Below are 18996 nucleotides of genomic sequence, written 5' to 3'. Positions count from 1 at the left end.
GGGAAGGGGCAGCGGGGAGAATCGCTTCTCCCCGTTGCCGCCCCTTGGTTCAAAAGGGGTCCGGGGACGCCTTCCCCTCTGTCCCCTCTTTTGAAGCAAGGGGTGGAGGGGAGAAGATCGCTTCTCCCCGTTGCCGCCCCTTGGTTCAAAAGGGGTCCGGGGACGCCTTCCCCTCTGTCCCCTCTTTTGAAGCAAGGGGTGGAGGGGAGAAGATCGCTTCTCCCCGTTGCCGCCCCTTGGTTCAAAAGGGGTCCAGGGACAGAGGGGAAGGCGCGCACACCTTCCCCTCTGTCCCCAGAGATTGCGGGGCTGGCAACGGGGAGAAGTGATCTTCTCCCCACCGCCCCTTGCTTCAAAAGAGGTCCGGGGACAGCGGGGAAGACACGCTGCGCTTCCCCGCTATCCCCGGAGCTTGCGGGGCAAGCTTCGTTTTGCGAAGCAAGCCCATAGGGAAATGCGTCTTGCGAAGAAAACGAAAAACTCCTTCGTCCAACGAGTTTTTCGTCTTCCAAGGCGTTCGTCTTGCGGGGTACCACTGTATGTGGAATTCATCTATACAGTGGTACCTCAGGTTACATACGCTTCAGGTTAAAGACTCTGCTAACCCAGAAGTCGTGCTTCGGTTTAAGAACTTTGCTTCAGGATGAGAACAGAAATCGTGCTCCGGCAGCAGGAGGCCCCATTAGCTGAAGTGGTGCTTCAGGTTAAGAACAGTTTCAGGTTAAGTACGGACCTCCGGAAGGAATTAAGTACTTAATCTGAGGTACCACTGTAATAGCAAGGTTTTCTTTAAAAAAAAAAAAGTTTTGAGAGAGAGTGCAAGTGTCTAGCCCTGCAAAAGCTGAAAGTGCACAGGCAATGCCTGACAAAATATGGGAGCAAAATCTACACAGCTCTTTTGTGTATCGACACTCCCATTCACGACGAGAAAAGGCCGAATTACAGCACAATCCCAGCCATGTCTACTCGGAAGTAGTTTACTGTTGTGCAGGAGGCTTCCATGAGCTCCTTCACTCTTCCTTGCCTACTGCTGACCAGATGGGGCTGCCACTGAGAGCTGTTCCAATGCCACGTGGGTGTGTGGGTGTGAGAAAACTCACTCCCGTATCTTAAACATGTTGTAAATATAATACAGAAAAGGGTTTAACATGCATAATCCACTCAGGGGTTATAAGGCAGCTGCCTACGTCCATCTCTCCTAAAAGGCACTCCTGTGGCAAAACTCTAGCAGCGGTTTCCAGTATTAAGGCGCCTTCCCTGAGAAACGCATTGAGTGATGCTGTTTTTCCTACACAACTTTTATTATGCACACCTTATGAAACTGGGGCGCAAGACAGTCACAGTTAAAGCACTTCTTTAAAAATTCACTTATTTCCAATGAGAAATTTATGCAGGCAAATCCAACTCTCTCAGGTCCTACAAGTGTTTTGGGGCAGTGTTTCCCAACCTTGGGCCTCCAGCTGTTTTTGAACTACAATTCCCATCATCCCTGACCACTGATCTTGCTAGCTAGGGATGATGGGAGTTGTAGTCCAAAAACAGCTGGAGGCCCAAGGTTGGGAAACACTGTTTTGGGGGATAGTTATTACAGTAAGTGCCACATCTTTAACATTATTTTTTTTGGGGGGGGGGTACCGGCACTGCCTACCCATGGGGACTCCCAGGAAAAAAAACACTGGTTATGCTCGCCTGTGGAAGCCTGGACACCTTTAAAAAAGCATATTTGCCAGCTATTCAAAGAGCTGTTCAAGCGTGGACAGAGTTTCTGGGGTACAAGGAAGGTGACAAGTCTAAACAAAAGGCACTATCAGGAGTTTCCGAATCAGGGCCAAATCCATTTTAAACCATATGGGGAATTCCGTCTCCTTGCTTTTGCAACTATCCCTACTCCAGGGAAGTTAACAAAGCAAATATCGCTGACTTAATAAAGTTGATTAACATTCTTAATTAAAGGCAGGCTAGGTTGTTTCAACGGTGCTTCCGACAGCTGTCCATTTCCTGTTGCGATTCCTCATTTCCAATTTTTTTAAAAAAGCAAATCCCCTCCGTACCAGGATTTCGGAAGCCACAGAACCAAACTTACCAGTTAGTGTGTACAAAATATTTGCTGCAGGCCTGCCTGCCTCTCTGCAGCAATATGTTCTGCTAGATTTAGTGGAGCCACTTCTAAAAATACTAGCTTTTAGCAAAACATTTCGAAGTCTTTATGAGTGCACATTGCTCAGAGCTGCATAAACAATATCTCTGCTGTGGACACCCAGTTTTCCACCCTCCCCTTCCTTTTTCTAACTAGTCCAGGGAGATGACAAAAACACCCAGTTGTGTCCAAACACCTGATTTTTATCCTTCATCTCCAACGGGCTGCCTTAAACTGATGTCCTAACTGTTTGCTTGACTACATACAAATTGGCAGCTGAACTGTTTACCTCATTTTTTTAAAGGTTTTTTTTTTACTTATATAAAATTGCAGAAGGCATTTTTCTCTTGATGTACATTACCATATTATTGTCTATTTAAAACTCTTTCCTCTTCTCATCTTACATCCCTTTGGGGAGCTGAGACAGGCTTTCATAATGGAGGAAAGCTTTCAAACACACCAGATTTTGACATAAATTTATCTACCTCCAGCATGTTTTCTTACTCTGCTTTGCTAATTACCAAAGCCATCTGTGGTGAAGTCAGGGCTTCCTCCTTGTCACAATTTATCTTTATCTCCTGCTAGATTATGTAGCGAAGTCACATTACAGTATCTCGGATATCGCACTCATTTCTTTGATGATGGAGCCCGACCGATATAAACAGGATTAGGATTTAATTACCAGATCCAGCACTAGGTCAATACCTCCCCCCCTTTATTTCAAATAACAGGAGACTGGCAGGGGCCCAAGAAAAAAAAATGGCATAGCAGTGGGTTAGAAAGAGGGCCACAGTTCAGAAGGAAGACAAAACAGGAAGCCCCACATTCACCAGCCCACAGATGACTGAAAACCAGATGACTCACAGTTGAACATGGGAAGTGATTTCATTAATAAGGTACCACGTGATGAGACAGCAGATAGCAAACTGAAGCAATTCCACTTCCTGTTCCTATCTAGTCAAGAATTCCACCCAGGACTCCTCTTCTCTCTCTCCAGTCATCAATAACCTAAGGCTGCTAACCTCTCCTCTGCTCGTCTAGGTTTGCAACGTTCATAAACTTTGCCTCTTCCTAATGGAACATGCTCCTGCCACCCTAGCAGTTCGAAAGCACATCAGTGCAAGTAGATAAATAGGTACAGCTCTGGCGGGAAGGTAAACAGCGTTTCTGTGCGCTGCTCTGGTTCGCCAGAAGCGGCTTAGTCATGCTGGCTACATGACCCAGAAGCTGTACGCCAGCTCCCTTGGCCAATAAAGCGAGATGAGCACCGCAACCCCAGAGTCGTCCACGACTGGACCTAACGGTCAGGAGTCCCTTTACCTTTAATGGAATATGACCAGCTGCAAAACAATAACGTAAGCCTGCAATTCTATGAGTTCTAGACATAATTCTGCTTTCACTGGGCAAAGATCCTTGCTGTATTTTGCAAAGAGATTGTCTCCATTCTGTTCTACAGTCAAACCTCGGTTTTCGATCGTCTCTGTTGCCGAATGTTTCGGCTCCCAAACGTAGAAAACCCATAAGTGAGTGTTCCCGTTTTCAAACGTTTTTCGGAAGCTGAATATCCAGCGTGGCAGACAAGAGGCTTCTGATCGGCTCTTCCGATTGCCTTGGAAATGGAATGTTTCGGAAGTCAAACATGCTTCCGGAACGGATTACGTTCAGCTTCCGAGGTAACCATGTAGCAAGAACTGAGTTGTAACAGAACTGAGTTGGAATGGACTGCAGAAATCTCAACTAGATCGTCCATGACCGTTGACCATCCAACCTCTGCTTACAGACTTAAGTAGAGCAAAAATCTCGTTGCATTTGCCAATGCTTCAAACATCCTTAGGTGTGCACTGTGATTCTGCCATGACCGACAAGACTACCCTAAAAAGTCACGCTGATTTCAATGGAACTTTATTCCAAGCCGATTGGTTTTGAATCACATCCTCATTGCACCACCAAACAGGCTCCCAACTGTTTCCTGCCTTACACACCGTGTGCTGGCAAGCAAAGGAAGCGAGGACTGCTTCCTTTTGGTTTCCTATTTATTTAAATGTAACTATTCACTCATTCCCACAGTGAGGCAGCGGCACTTGGCAAAGAAAGCTACTTGAAGTAGATTTGCTGGGAATGTTTACATTTGTTCTTGTAAAATATACTGAGCCTTTCATGCAGTAATGTGTTGTGCTTATAAATGTTGCTTAACTGCAGGGTTGGAATGGGAGAGAGGAGGACTCAAGGGAAACAGCACGAGGGAGCTGTGCGTTTTCTAATATATACATTCCAATTTCTTGGAATTATATAGTAATAGGTTTGGGCCTTCTGGGATTGCATTATTAACAGCTTCTCAACTTTTGCCGCCCCTCCTTTTTTTAAAGAGTCAACAGTTTCTGAATTTCTCCCATCCTTCTTCAGAAAGACATTGGGCATTTCTGAGACCAGAGAATCCTCAATATTTGGGAAACTCAATCACCTTACAGGTGCATATCCAACAATATCAAGGACTCCATCCTTGAAACATCACTAAAAAGTTAATATCCCCCCCCCCCAAAAAAAATCTAATAGGCATGTCTGAATTTGGAAAAATCCAACTTCCCACATTACAATTTACTGCTGGTTAAATAGTTTGGTGAGAATTTGCAGAGCAACAATAATATACTAATTGGGGGCTGCCCTCTCAGGAATTCAGGGATGTACATTGGGTGCAGAATCACAGGCTTATAGAACTGGAAGGGACCATTAGAATCATCTAGTCCAACCCCTGCAATACAGGAATTTTTCGTCCGATGTGTGGCTCGGACCCATGCCCCTGAGATTAAGAGTCTCATTTATAGATTAATTAAAGATTTGATAGAACTGAAGTAACAGATGAGATGCAGGAGGAAAGGTTTAGATGAGTGGAGGAGGGAATTTATAGTGGTGCCTCGCAAGACGAAATCAATCTGTTCCGCGAGTCTCTTCGTCTTGCGGTTTTTTCGTCTTGCGAAGCACGGCTATTAGCGGCTTAGCGGCTATTAGCGGATTAGCGGCTATTAACGGCTTAGCGGCTTAGCGGCTTTAAGAAAAAGGAAACAAACTCGCAAGAACTTGCAATACGTTTCGTCTTGCGGAACGACTCAAAAAACGGAAAACTCTTTCGTCTTGCACGTTTTTCGTCTTGCGAGGCATTCGTCTTGCGAGGTACCACTGTATTGATTATTCCTTTGTGATTGTTTGTAAACTCGAGAACCCAAAAATAAACTATAAAAAGGAGATTAAGAGTCTCATACTCCAGATTTTGCCTCTGGGGGTTTGGTGGGAGGTGGGTTAGAATGCAGATGTCTCATTCTTCTCCACCCGACACAAAGAAGCAGCTATTTATACACAGCAACAAGACTGCTGAACAGAGCGCTGGTTAAAGACGGGATGTGGAGGAAATAAAGGAGTGCAGAATTTCATGTATTGATTCCAACCAGCCATTGGTTTCTAGTTATTAATAATCATCATCCGATGTAACGTTTTTACTGTGCAAAATGCATCAGCGTTATCACTCCCTTCCATACCCCATGCATTTCAGCAAGACTAGCCATTATTATTCCCATATGATAGATGGGGAACCGAGGCTGAAAGAGAAGGATTATTGCTGAAGCCACCTAACAAGGCCATAGGATTCAAAGCCTGCCTGGTCTCAAATACAAACATACCCTCCTCCCTTGCCTCCTATTTGAATGAAACAAAATGGGGAATGGGGCACAGGGACCACCAGACCTGATTCATATAATAAGGTAAAGGGACCCTTGACCATTAGGTCCAGTTGAGACTGACTCTGGGGTTGCGGTGTTCATCTCGCTTTATTGGCCAAGGGAGCCGGCGTATAGCTTCTTGGTCATGTGGCCAGCATGACTAAGCTGCTTCTGGCGAACCAGAGCAGTGCATGGAAACGCCGTTTACCTTCCCGCCGCAACGGTACCTATTTATCTACTTGCACTTTGACGTGCTTTTGAACTGCTAGGTTGGCAGGAGCAGGGACCGATCAACGGGAGCTCACCCCATCGCGGGGATTCGAACCGCCGACCTTCTGATCGGCAAGTCCTAGGCTCTGTGGTTTAACCCACAGCGCCCTGCTCCCAACAGAGTGACAGCCAGATGGGATACAGCTACTGAATTAACACATTTACGTCGCCAATGGAGGACATTGTCCTGAACAACTTCCCATTTCAAAATTGGAAATTCAATAAAGCTGGCTGGCTGTTTCTGAGGCGCTCCAGACTTCACATAAGGCAGCGAGGAGTTTGTGTGTGATGTCTTGTCCACACTTTATCATCAATTTAAGCTCTGTTGGAGGACCTTCTCCCATAACCAACCTGCCTGAGTGCTAAGATCAGCCGGGGTAGGGGGGCTTTTTCCTAGTGACACCACCCAAATGTGACTTGCAGGGCACTGGCATGTGTGAGGGCCTTTTCAGTGGTAGCCCCTTGGAAGTGGGATGTTCTCTCTTCCAAGATGCATCAGGGCAAGATGCACTGGCACTGTACAGCTTCCCTGCTTGTGGTGAGGTCATGCGATGTTTTTAGTCAGTTCCCCTTCCCTCCTCTGTCTTGTCACTCACCTTCGGTATTGATATTGATGCTACAATTAGTCCAGGTCCTAGCGAAATGTCAAGGGCACTGCCTGGTCACGTGGTATAGGGTCACTTTCGGCTACTGCGTTCCCAGGATGTTGAGAAGATGCTTGGAGAGTTCCACCCTACTACGTGCTCCCCTGAACCTTGCATGCCAATGTGGTGTAGTGGTTAAGAGCGGTAGCATCGTAATCTGGTGAACCAGGTTCGCTTCCCCGCTCCTCCACATGCAGCTGCTGGGTGACCTTGGGCCAGTCACACTTCTCTGAAGTCTCTTAGCCCCACTCACCTGTTTGTTGTGGGGGAGGAAGGGAAAGGAGAATGTTAGCCGTTTTGAGACTCCTTCGGGTAGTGATAAAGCGGGATATCAAATCCAAACTCCCCCCTCCTCCTCCTCTTCTTCTTCTTCTTCTTCTTCTCCTCAAAACTAGCTGTTGGGGAATGTTGAGTGTGCCCAGGGGGTGATAAATGCCTCATTATGGCAGAGGGTGTTTCTTCCTACCTTCAAAGAGGTGGTGGTGGTGGTCCTTTTCCTTAAGAGGAACCTCCATGGACTCTTAACGATTGTCATAGCCATCCACCAGCCAACACCCTCTTTTGTTATTCAAGGTGTGTTTGGATTAAGTTGATTATCTGGACCCATTTCAGTCTGTCTTCAGGTCTGGTTTGGGGACCAGAACAGCTTTGGTCACTGTGGCCGATGACCTATCTTGGGACAGAGAGGAGCGGGATACAATCCTGCTTATTCTTCTCAGCAGCTTTTCATACCACTGACCACAGGATCCTCCTGTGATAGTCCCACTGCTCCCTGGAGGGCTGGTTCCAGCATCGTGTGACTCCTGTCCGGTGTCCTAGCAATCTTGCTTGGGGTCTCATAGGGTTCTCTTCTGTCCAATGCTGTGGCCATCCATGGATTTGGAGCTCAGTGCCATCCCTATGACACCAGCTCTACAGGCCAATAAACTGACGCTTGATCGTGACAAGAGGGAATTTGCTTGTGGTCTGTTCTGGACACAGTTGCACTCATCCCAAAGAAGCAGGTCTGTAGTCTGAGTCCTGGATCCAGCATGGTTAGTAAAGCAGAAGGGGCCTTAGAAGTGAGGAATGCCTGTTACCAGCTACGGCCTTCCAGGATCACAAATATTTGCCAGATTAAGTCTCATGTTTAAATTACTGCAACGCTGAATGTTCAGCTACCCTTGAAGGCAGTCTGGAGATTGCAGCTAGCGCCAAACACTCAGTTATTGCCTGGTGCATCTACATGCAGTCATATAACACCTTGCAGCTCTTGCAGGAGCTTTACTGGTGGGCAATATACTAAAAAGTTAAAAGGATAAAGGGACCCCTGAGCATTAGGTCCAGTCATGGCCGACTCTGGGGTTGTGGCGCTCATCTCACTTTATTGGCCGAGGGAGCCGGCGTACAGCTTCTGGGTCATGTGGCCAGCATGACTAAGCCGCTTCTGGCGAACCAGAGCAGCGCATGGCAATGCCATTTACCTTTCCACCAGATACCTATTTATCTACTTGCACTTTGACGTGCTTTTGAACTGCTAGGTTTGCAGGAGCAGGGGCCGAGCAACAGGAGCGCACCCCATTGCGGAGATTCGAACCGCCGACCTTCTGATCGGCAAGCCCTAGGCTCAGTGGTTTAACCCACAGTGCCACCCATGTCCCAGGCCCAAATTAAGCGTTGGTATTTAAAGTCCTGCACGGCCCGGGCTTCCAGGTATTCGGTGAAGCACTTTCTCCCCTACCATCCATTCTGGGTCACGTGGCCAGTAGGGACAACTCTTATTGTTGTCCCGTCAGTGGTCTCAGGCTGCTACATAGCGATGTGTTCAAGAGCCTTCTTTGTTGTGGCCCCACAACTATGGAATTGTCACTGTATCTAAAGTCCAAAATGGCAGAATGGATGATGGAAACTTTCTTTTCATTTGCTGGCGGAAACCCATCAATCTCATTCTCCCAGTCATCTGTAGCAAATCAGTAAGACCACCCACTGCTGTTAAGTGCTCTCATGCTGTTGGTCCTATTGGTAGTTTCACTAACTGATTATTTTAATTGCTGTTGTGCATTTGATATACAGTGGTACCTCGGGTTACATACGCTTCAGGTTACAGACTCCGCTAACCCATAAATATTACCTTGGGTTAAGAACTTTGCTTCAGGATGAGAACAGAAATCGTGCTCCGGTGGCGCGGTGGCAGCAGGAAGCCCCATTAGCTAAAGTGGTGCTTCAGGTTAAGAACAGTTTCAGGTTAAGAACAGACCTCTGGGACGAATTAAGTACTTAACCCGAGGTACCACTGTATCTGTTGTGTGTGTTTTGATATTGATGGAAGAGCATCACTCTGATGCTGTGAAGGGTGGTCTACAAATTTAACCAGTGGAATAAAAAAAAAGTATGTTTTGAGCATTTTTGGTCATTCTGGGGGAATAACTGGAGTAGGGAAGGAACTTCCCCAAGTTACATCACTCAGAGATATCTGTGCTGACAGTCAAGTCGGGCCACATTATTGGCCTGGCCTTCAGCGCTTGGTCCTCCTCCTTCAACAAACATGGCTGCCTACACCTTCTCATACATCGCAGTGCTGTGCAATTGGAACAGTCCTACACCAGAGTGCTTGCGAGTGTGAATTTCTCTGCCAGAAACTGCACCTCACATGCTGCTGTTGCAGGAATATTATGACCCAACAGCAGTGGTGAGATTAAAACCACAGCCTCGCTCCCCACAAATGAATGTGTGACTAGGCCTGCAGCTCCTGCCAACCTAGCAGTTCAAAAGCACATCAAAGTGCAAGTAGATAAATAGGTACCACTCCGGTGGGAAGGTAAACGGCGTTTCGGTGTGCTGCTCTGGTTCACCAGAAGCGGCTTAGTCATTCTGGCCAGATGACCCAGAAGCTGTACGCCGGCTCCCTCGGCCAATAAAGCGAGATGAGCACTGCAACCCCAGAGTCGGCCATGACTGGACCTTATGGTCAGGGGTCCCTTTACCTTTAGGGCTGCAGAACAGGGCTTCGTTTTTGCTTTCCCATTGCAGCACACGGCTATGTCATAAAAACATTTTTCTGCCCTTTAGTCTCTTTTCTCCAGCACACTTTCTCCTCTCTTGGCCGGAGCACGCTGCAGGGTTGAGATTCAGAGCCACAGGTGGCCATGTGGGCTTGCCTTGTAACAAGGGGGTTGGCCAAATGGTAGCTTTTCATCTCTTCAAATTGTAGTAATCGGAGACGCAACAGGGACAGGACCAGGCCGTCACACACCCTGCTCCTTGCTTCCCTTGTGGATTTAATGTAGGTCATATGCTTTTCTAAAGGCAAGGAGCTTCCGAGTTACGAGATGTTTCTTTATCCTCAGTAAATTGAGTAGTCCGGGCTCAAGTTCTGGAGCCTGAAGGCCAGCACAGCACAGGCAATCTCCCCGAACTGAAAACTCCTCCGAGTCTGCACCCGATGCCTAAACCAGCAGATGGCCTCTTTGCTACGAGAGCTACATTGGAAGCGTGAGCCAAAAGGGCAAGGGATAAGCAGCCCTGGAGACAAAACTCCCACCATCACAGCCTTCAGATGTGGTCTGCCTGGGTCAGGACCAGGGCAATAAAAGAAAGCCACCGACTTCCTTCTGAAGAGAGCAGAAAGAAGCAGGGGAGGGAAGGAGCAGCAGGCGGGGGGGGGGGGGGTTGGGCTTCACCTTCCAAGGCTATCAATCAGACCGCTTTCAATAAACACTAAACGCAAATTGCTGCAAAGACAAATCTCCACTAGCAACAAAGGACCTCCAATGCCTAGCTTGTAGGGTGAAAGGTGCCTATAGACATATACATATACATAGACACAGACACAGGCATATACATATACATATACATATACATATACATATATACATATACATATACATACTGTGCATGTGTGTGTGCAACGCTTTATAAGTGTGTGGATTTATAAATATTTAAATTAAATTAATCAAATAAATAAGCGTGCTATTCTCCTGGGTTATGAGTTTTCACATTTGCTTAAGCAGGGAGGACGACTTTGAAGCGTTACCCTGCCCCCGCCCCCGCCTTGGCAAATCAACTCTTTACTGACTCCCCTTTTACTTACAGTTCTAGCTGAGCCACACAGGAGTTGACATCGCTACCCTGCCAATTCTGTATTCACAAATAAAGAACCGTATTAGATTTACGGGCACTGAAAAATAGCTGGGGATCCCACCTAAAACTACCCCCGTGCAAGTCCGAAAGAGTGAATGCACTGCCTTAAAGGATATAATCCTCAACCACATCCAGTTACCTTGAATGTGCACCCTTGCCGAGTAACTTTTACACAGGAGTAGTTCCACTGATGTCTACCGTATTACACCAGGTTGGCCTACAAGCTGCTCCCTTCCTCCTCCTCCTCCTCCTCCTTTATCATTAACAGCTTTGCTCATCCAAAGCAAGTTTCGGGACTCTTTGATTATATTTGTAAAGAACAGAGATTCAATCAAACTAAGTCAAGCGGCTGGGGCGATATAGCTTAATCACAGCTCTGCTCCCCTCTATTAACTTTATGCCGGTATTAAGGAGAAATCAATCAGCTGAAATGAAGCATTAGTCACAATTTCCTCCTCACGTGGGAAAAGCAACAACAGGCAGAGGTTCATTTGCAACTGAAATTGTTCCTGAGGGTGGCGAGAGATCGAGAACGGTTCAGCTCCAAGAATGAGGGAGTTTCCTTTTGCGATACATCGGCCCCCATTCCTTGGGTTCCTAAGCACCCCTTACATTTACACAGAAAGCCAGGGCTGGGAATTTGCTGAGCAGAACCGAAGGCCGTGGTGAAAACATATCGTGAGCCGGAGAGCCGCACACCATCGTTACATCTAATTAATGCAATCTGCATATCATTTTCACAAACACGGCAGATGCTAAACTACAGTTGGTGGACATGTTGCACAGATTCTTGATCTGAAGCTCCACTGGGGGGCGGGGGAGAAATCTTGCAGCAGTCCTTGAAAAGTCTTAATATGTCTTCTAATCTACGAAGCCGAAAGTTCGGAAACCTAAAGGCGGCAGGCTTCTTTTGTTTTTACTTGCATACTGGAATCTGAAAGCTTTCACATCTGTTTGCCAGCAGCATCTAATTTATCTCTGAAACCTTGAGGACTAGGCAGTCCAATCAAAATTGGTGCAAGGAAAGTTTCCCCAAAAGCAGCAGCAGCATTTCGTAGGCTGCAAACAAGCCAGCAATAACTTCGGACAGCAAACACAGATGCTACCCAGGCACATTCGCACAGGACACCCCCATCTTATTAAAATTAAGAAATCCTTCTTATATGATGTTAGAACTCTCAGCTCAGCTGCTGCGGGTGATGAATCGCTAGTCTTCTTTCCTGCATTCCAACTGGTCCACCTTTGCTGTTCCAACCCTTTACAGCTCCCATAGCCATAATAAACCTCAATCCTGTATGGGAAGCCCATTAGAAGGTACCACTTAGGGACTCTGAGCTGATTTGTCTTACCCGTGTTCTTGTATTTTGTTTGGGTGGGTAATCTTTGTCTTAATAGAATTTTTATGGATTGCCTGGGTTTTGTTTCCGCTTCAGCGGCCTAAGCAAATCAATGCCAAGTGGTAAAAAGAGATTGTTCTTTGCTACAAACAGGGACAGCAGCCCTCCCTGCCTGAAAGGAGAGTCAGTCACAAGGACTGGACTAACCACAATAAAACCCCTGGAACCACACGCCAGTCTTTATGCGCTGATACATTTCGGCCCACGAACAACGTGGGAAGCAAAGTCAGCTGCAGTCTTCTCCAGCAGCCGCCGCGAAGAACCCAAGCCACCTGTTTTTACACCTCTCCCTAACTCTTGTTTGCAACACCATTTGGTTTGCATCAAGCGTTAGCTGGAACTTAAGCATACAGAAAATCCCCCCAGAGCTGCTGGGAGAAAAAGTTACATCATTGCACTGCGGCGGGGGACGGAATCCTGACACCTGCAGTTCTGCCAGCAAATCTCTCCACGTGCGCCAGAGAGGGCTCTCTGAACACCACAGCTGCAGAGCCCAAACGGAGATGCTTCTTATTCACAGAATCATAAGCGCTGGGAGGGACTCCAAAGGCTGCTTCGGCCAATCCTGAGCCTCCATTCAGCAACCTCACCTTCTCCCCCTACCCCCCACACATCTCTGCAACCCGCAGTGAGCCATAAGCAGGTACATCTGCTGAAGGCAGCCCTAGCAAGCCATCTACATGCTCAAAACCCAGAAAAATCACATTTTTTGGTATGCAATTACGTTTTTATTTGCAAAGCTAAGAAGGTCCAGTAAGGTTTCAAATCGGGTGGGGGGACGGCGTGTCGAGATTCCGGCATTGCAGGGGGTTGGACTAGATGAGCCTCGGGGTCTCTGACAATTCTACGATTCCGTGAATCCAATAAAATATAGGCCTCAATCTTTTGTTGAGGTTCACAGGGCACAACATGGAACCGACAAGCAACACCTGACTTGCCGAAAGCAAGTTTGTGCCGTGGCAGATTAACCCGCCAAGATACCCCTTGCCGCACTTTCCAGTTCTCGCCAGCCACGCTTGCCCGGCACATGCTTACAGATCTTGTCCACGAAGAGCTCTGGGGCCTGCCCCAGAGAGCCAAGCAGGAAGGGGGCAGGCAGCTCCGATGAGGCTCCTCCATGCTCGGCAGCTGTTGCGCTCTGCCTAAATGGGTACTCTCCAGGGCTCAACAGCTGGGCAGGGAGGCAAGGGTACTACTACTGCCTGCAAATCTTCACCTGACACCCCCAGCCCTCCCCACCCCCTTACTTCAGCCTGCCTGTGTGTGCTGGGCCTCTGGGAAAGTGGCTTGCTAGGTTCCTGGTGGCTGCCAAACAGAGGTTCCACTGCAGTCTCCAAGACAGGAGCCGTCTCCGCAGCACAGCTCGAGTGCCAGGAATCCAGGGACAAGCTTGTATTTTACTACCGCTTCCCCTTTTCTTCGCCCCCCCCCCGCCTCCATTACTTCAATCACATGTTTCTGCTTCCCCTGCCGTTTTCACTTAAATCATCTGGCGGGGTGGGGGTGGGGGGAGAGGAGAGGAGAGAAGCGGATCCCCTGGAGGGATTCCACAGAACAGTGGCGATGAGATGGCTCATAATCTACTTAGAGGAGAGGGGGTTTTGCAAGGGAAAATACAGCTCCCGGCAAACCACCTTGCTTATCCCCAGGAGTCAAAAATCCACTCTGGAGCAGCTCTTGGGAATGTGCACATCAGCTTTTCAGAGGTGACTTCAGGCAGGCATGCTAAACCGAGGTGATTGCTAGGGCTAACAGCTCCGAAGAGCAAGGAAGCGTGTTTCATTATCCCGCATCACTTTTACCCCATATGCCCAGTCCAAATGGGAGAGCAGAGCCCCTTTCTGCTCCCGGCCTATTTCCCTCCCTTCCATTCCTTTGGTGCCCTGGTTTACTCTCTGAACAAATGAGCCACTGAAGCAAGTTAAGAGCACCCTTAAGGGATAACCGAAGGCAGAAACAAGAATCCGGACTGAGTCTCCCTCCCCTGAACCCTTCTGCCAACACTTATGCTTCACACTCTACCCTCTAGATGTTGTTTGGGTTGGCTGGTTGCTGGGTGTGGAGGCCTGGGGATGTTTCAAGCAGTTTTATGCTTTCCTTTTTTGGGAACCAAAGCGATGAAGCCATCCCTCACCCTGGACCACAACTGGGTCTCTTCGGCCAGTCCATTCTCATCTCGCCTGTTTCATAGATCATTTAATTCATCTATAGAGAAGGCTCCCTTCTCTATATACTGTAGTAGCTGGTCTTTACAGCGACGAGAGCGGAGTTTGCAGCTAGCCACACACAAGGGAGAAAAAACATGGCAGGCCAGGCGGGCATTCCAGCCATCCATTCTCTCTCGCCCTGGCAGGGGTAAAGATCAAGCCGGCAAACCTCTCTCTAGCCCTGCGAGGGGAGGCGGAGGTGCGCAACCCTGCCTTCAGCAAGTGAGCTGGTAACTTCTCCTAAAGGCGTTGTTTTTGCAAAGGAAAGCTGCGGGGTTGTTTTTAAGCGAGGGGCGGAGTGATGGTAGAGCGGCTGGCGTGGAGAGGGCGGAGGGGGGGGGGAGAGAGGCTGGAAGGAAGCAAGAGCAGCCTGGCAAAGCCAGCTTCTCCTGACGGGACTTGATGCATTTGTTTACACGCCGCCCAGCCGAGGAGAGGCGGGCACTGCCGCAAGGTTCAAGCCTTGCCAAAAGGGAGAATCTGCTGCTGCTGGCAACACGCTCTGCGCCCGCCGCACCAAGCGCCACCGCCGCCGGGAGAGACCCGGGAAGAGCGCGCTCGCTCGGCGCCGGGCGTTTTACGCACGCGGCCCTGGCCAAGGAACCGGCCAGAGGCTTTCCAGCTAGGCGTGAAACGAGTGAGGGGTGGGGTGGGGGGAGAACGTCCAGAAATACAAAGAGAAAAATAAGTGTGTAGGGGGGGGTATAATATACAGCTTACATTTAGAACAGGGCGTCCGCCCACCCACCAATAAAACGCTTCGCTTGCCTTGCTGCAATCGGCTGCCGCCGCCCTTGGATGCTGGCAGGGGTTTCTGTGGCCAGACAAACACCCACGGGGTGCCAAAGCTGTCCAGTTTAACACTTGGGAACCGCCGCCGCCTGCGATTTGCAGCATGGGTTCAGATCTCGCCTAGGGGGTGTTTTCTCTCTGGTTTTCCGCCATGCCTTCCTTGTCTCAGAGAGGGGCCGGGGCTCAAACCGATTTAAGGAGCCCTGCCTCTAAAGCGGAGGCCGCGCGCTCTCCGCCTCTAGTTGCGTTGGCCGAGGTGCTCTGCGAGAAAGGCACTCTGCTTATGCTCAGGGCCGCTCCCTACGACTTGATTTCCGGGGCCTGGAGATCCCCGGCTCAAACTATACCCTAGTTTCCTCGCCAGCAAAATGGTTTCCTCGTCTGTTTGTTTTTTAAAGCAAAATTAAACACGCGTATCCCTCGCCAGGATTCGCGCGAGGATGACCGGCTGAGGTTACGCTTGGCACCGTGGTGGGCGCAGTTTACCAGCCAGCCCCACAGAGCTCGGAGAGGCTTGCTTGCGCGTAACCGTGCGCAAGCAAGCGCCGCGGAGATCCCTTAGCACGCTTACTCGCCAGGAAGCCCCAATGAACAGAGCGGGGCTAGCTACTAAGAAGACAAGCCTGGAAGAATCGCGCGGCGGGGAATGCCGACCCCTCGCCCCAAGCTGCAGGGATAGCGCGGGCTACGAGCATCATTCCCTTGCCTTCTGAGCGCCTCTCCAAGGCTGGTACTGCCTCGCTCGTCTTCCCTCCCTCTTCCAAATCCTGTTGTTTTGCTTCTAATCTGCCTTATCTGAGTTTTCACTGCCTGCTCGGTGGCTAATTCGGAGGAAATGAGTGTCAGCTCTCCGATGGAGTAATTAAGGCGGACGGGTTTAGTGCGCCCTCTTCGCCAGTAAGCGGGGATTAGCTCCAGACTCCGTTTTCAGTAACAAGACTGGAGGAGGAGGTTTTTTGTTTTTGTTTTTAAAGAAACAAGACCATTTTACTTTTGGTAATAATAATTCATTGTGGTTTGGGTTGGGGGAAGCAGTCTCTCCTTATCTCTGCATGGCCTTGTCTTACTTATTTCTCCTTCCACCCCCGCCTGTTGGTTTTTTTTTGGGGGGGGGGTCAGCTCCACCAAGAAAAGTTTACATCCTACTTTGCAAGGTTGTCCTGCTGCCTGTTTGTCTGTGCTTTGCTGATAATGATTTCTCTTCAGCGGGTTTTTTCTGCCTCTCTCTCCCCCTGTAAGCAAAGCCACAGGACCGGGTGTTGTAGGGGCTGGAAGACAGCAGCACTTTCCCCAGTTACTGCAGCTGTCAGATACCAGGCGGAAAAGGTGTGATGTTCTTACACTCCCCTCCTCAACTGTATTCAGAAAACGCCACCAGCTTTCCGACTTCTGGAAGCCCGCTGGTTCCCCCTTTTCATTTGCAAGAGATGAAAACGTGGGGAATCTGCGAAACGCATCCCAAACGTATAAATGATTTATTATGTCTTTCTGCTCAAAGATAGAGAGCTCTTCTGGGCAGCTCTCCGGGGAATTACGCTCCGCATAAGCGGAGTGACGGGGGGTGGGGGGGAGAAAAAGAGTCTTGCCTCCGCCCCCGGAAAAATTGCAAGTCGAGGAGACTTTGTAGTATTTTCAGACCTTTGATTTATTCCATATGTGACAACAGCATTATAAAAGGGAAATCCTAAACAGCCCTCCTCTTGCCTATTGCAAGGCGTACCATCCCCGCTACAGCCAACTCTACTGGAGGTGAAAGTTGGATCTGGGGGAAGGAGAAGTTCTGGGTTCGTGGGTGTCAGCAGATCCACTGGAGAAATTTGGCGGCGCAAAGGGGGCTCGCTCGCTCGCTCCCACACCCCTCAAATATGAAATCGTTGACAGGAACGTTGGGAATACTCTGGTTTGCCTTACCTGCTTGCCCCGTGACTCCGGATCCGACCAGGTGCAGAAGCATAAGTGCCCAGAGGAGAGGAAACGTATCCATTTTGGGGAGGAAATGTTCGGCGGCAGAAGGGCGATTCCTCCCAAGCGGCGTGGGCTCGGCGACGCGGGTGGATGCGGGGGGGGGGATCGAGGTGTTTCCTTCGCAACTCCCTTCTCGTCCTCTTCCTCTGCGAAGGGACACCGAGCCGGAGACTCCCCTTCGCCAAGACTTCGAGTCCCCTTCGGTGCTCCCTGCGCGCCGCTCGCTGATTTAAACACACACGCACGCGCGCGCGCAAAACCCACTTCCAAAAAGGATCAGGACGCCGGAGGGAAACTCCTCACATTCGCCAGAGGAAGGAGGCGCAGGCAGCTGCTCGGGAAGCCGCGCGCACCCGCCCGAGTGGCACACGGCGCTGGGGATCAAGGCGGAGACGCAGGCGCGCACGCCTTTACGCAGGAGAGGGAGAGCGCGCCAGTTCTTCAAAGTGGCGTTCCCTTTAGCGCGGCGGCGCTGCCAACGCTCCGAGCCGAGCCGCCGACAGAAAGGTGCCGCCTGAGCATCGCCAGCAGCCGGGCTCAGCCTCAGATGGACGTCCACACGCACACAATCCGGAGCGAGATGGCAACGGGTCTGGCCAATGCTGCTGTTGCTGTTGCTGCTCCTCCTCCTTCCCAAGCCCCGGAGTCCGGCGATGTCCCTTGTCCCTCCTCGCCCGCCTGCTGCCCCTTTGCGCTCAAGGGCTGCTGGTGGGGGTCAGTTTCACGCTAGAGGCGTTTTCCGGATGCAGCGCCGGGAAGGCAGGAGAAAGTGCTGCTTGCTGCTGCTGCTATTCCAGCCGCCGCCGCCTTCCAGATGCAGAAATCCCCGGGCTGGCGCTCGAGTTTTGCTCCAAGCCGCCGCCGCCTTGCTGCTCCTGCTGCTGCTGCTGCTCCTTCTTCCTCCTCCTGGGCTTTGCGCGGCTTTCCCCCTCCGGAGCTGAGCGTTGCCGGCGCCCTGTCGCCTCGCTTTGCCTGCCTCTCGGCTCGCTCGCCGCCTTTTCAGGCCGAGCGGCATGTGCATGTCAGACAGAAAGGCAGAGCTCTCCGATTACACGCTCTCGCAGGGCCCGCCCCTTCGATGTTTCTCATTTAAGCCCGACGCGCCGAGCGGGGAAGGGGGAGAAGGAGGCAGAGCCCCGGGAACGCCGAGCGGGCCACGCTCGCAACTCGGCCGCGATCCAGCGAAAAAGGAGAAGGAGAGGAAGAGGGAGGGTGGGGAGAGGAAGAGCCGAGGCAGCAGAGCTCTTCTGGATTCCCTTGCAAGATCAAAGCGGCGGCGGCGGCGGCAGAAACTGGAGTGCCCCCCCCCCCACTCCTGCGCTCCCGGCTGCAACCCGCGCCTCGCCCTTGGCAGAAGCAACAAGTCCAGGGCAAATGCTCCTCTCGCTTTGCACACAAACACACACACTACATACAGCATCCTGCGCTGCGTAGGTAGCTTTATATTGGCGGCGGCTGTTGGGCGATTCTTGCAGGGCTACCCTGGTTATCGTGGCTTGGATCTGTGTATGACACGTCATTATGTAGATAGGATTATTTTTAAGAGCACATTCTTTTTACGCCCGGGAAACGGGGCTGCAGGAGGGAGAGAAGGGGCGAGGTGATCGCGCTGGAATGCAAAAATGCGAAGCCTTGAGCTCCAAACACCCGCCCACACGGAGTGAGACACACAAATAACACTTAAGAGGCTGGCAGGAGACACGTTATTTGCTATAACACCGTAGAAGGGTTTTTACTTAAAACTTGCCAGCAGCA

At 50.1% G+C, this 18996-nt stretch overlaps 1 protein-coding gene across 2 annotated transcripts in view; it reads right to left on the bottom strand.

Moving 5' to 3' along the window:
• NRP2 (neuropilin 2) overlaps positions 1-18118 on the bottom strand; it is a 231925-nt gene extending 213807 nt beyond the window's left edge. Inside the window, exon 1 of one of the 2 annotated variants that reach the window (XM_081867265.1) lies at positions 17188-18118. In XM_081867265.1, the coding sequence (XP_081723391.1) occupies positions 17188-17260 (73 nt within the window). In that variant the 5' untranslated portion in view covers positions 17261-18118. The remainder of the gene's footprint in view (positions 1-17187) is intronic. The other variant, XM_081867264.1, reaches the window with a different exon arrangement.
• Positions 18119-18996: the final 878 nt, after the last annotated feature.

This window comes from Podarcis erhardii, assembly GCF_964252035.2.
Source record: "Podarcis erhardii genome assembly, chromosome: 1".
Lineage (NCBI taxonomy): Eukaryota > Metazoa > Chordata > Lepidosauria > Squamata > Lacertidae > Podarcis > Podarcis erhardii.
Note: the sequence above shows the minus strand (reverse complement) of the source record. Positions and strands in the feature narration are given on the sequence as shown.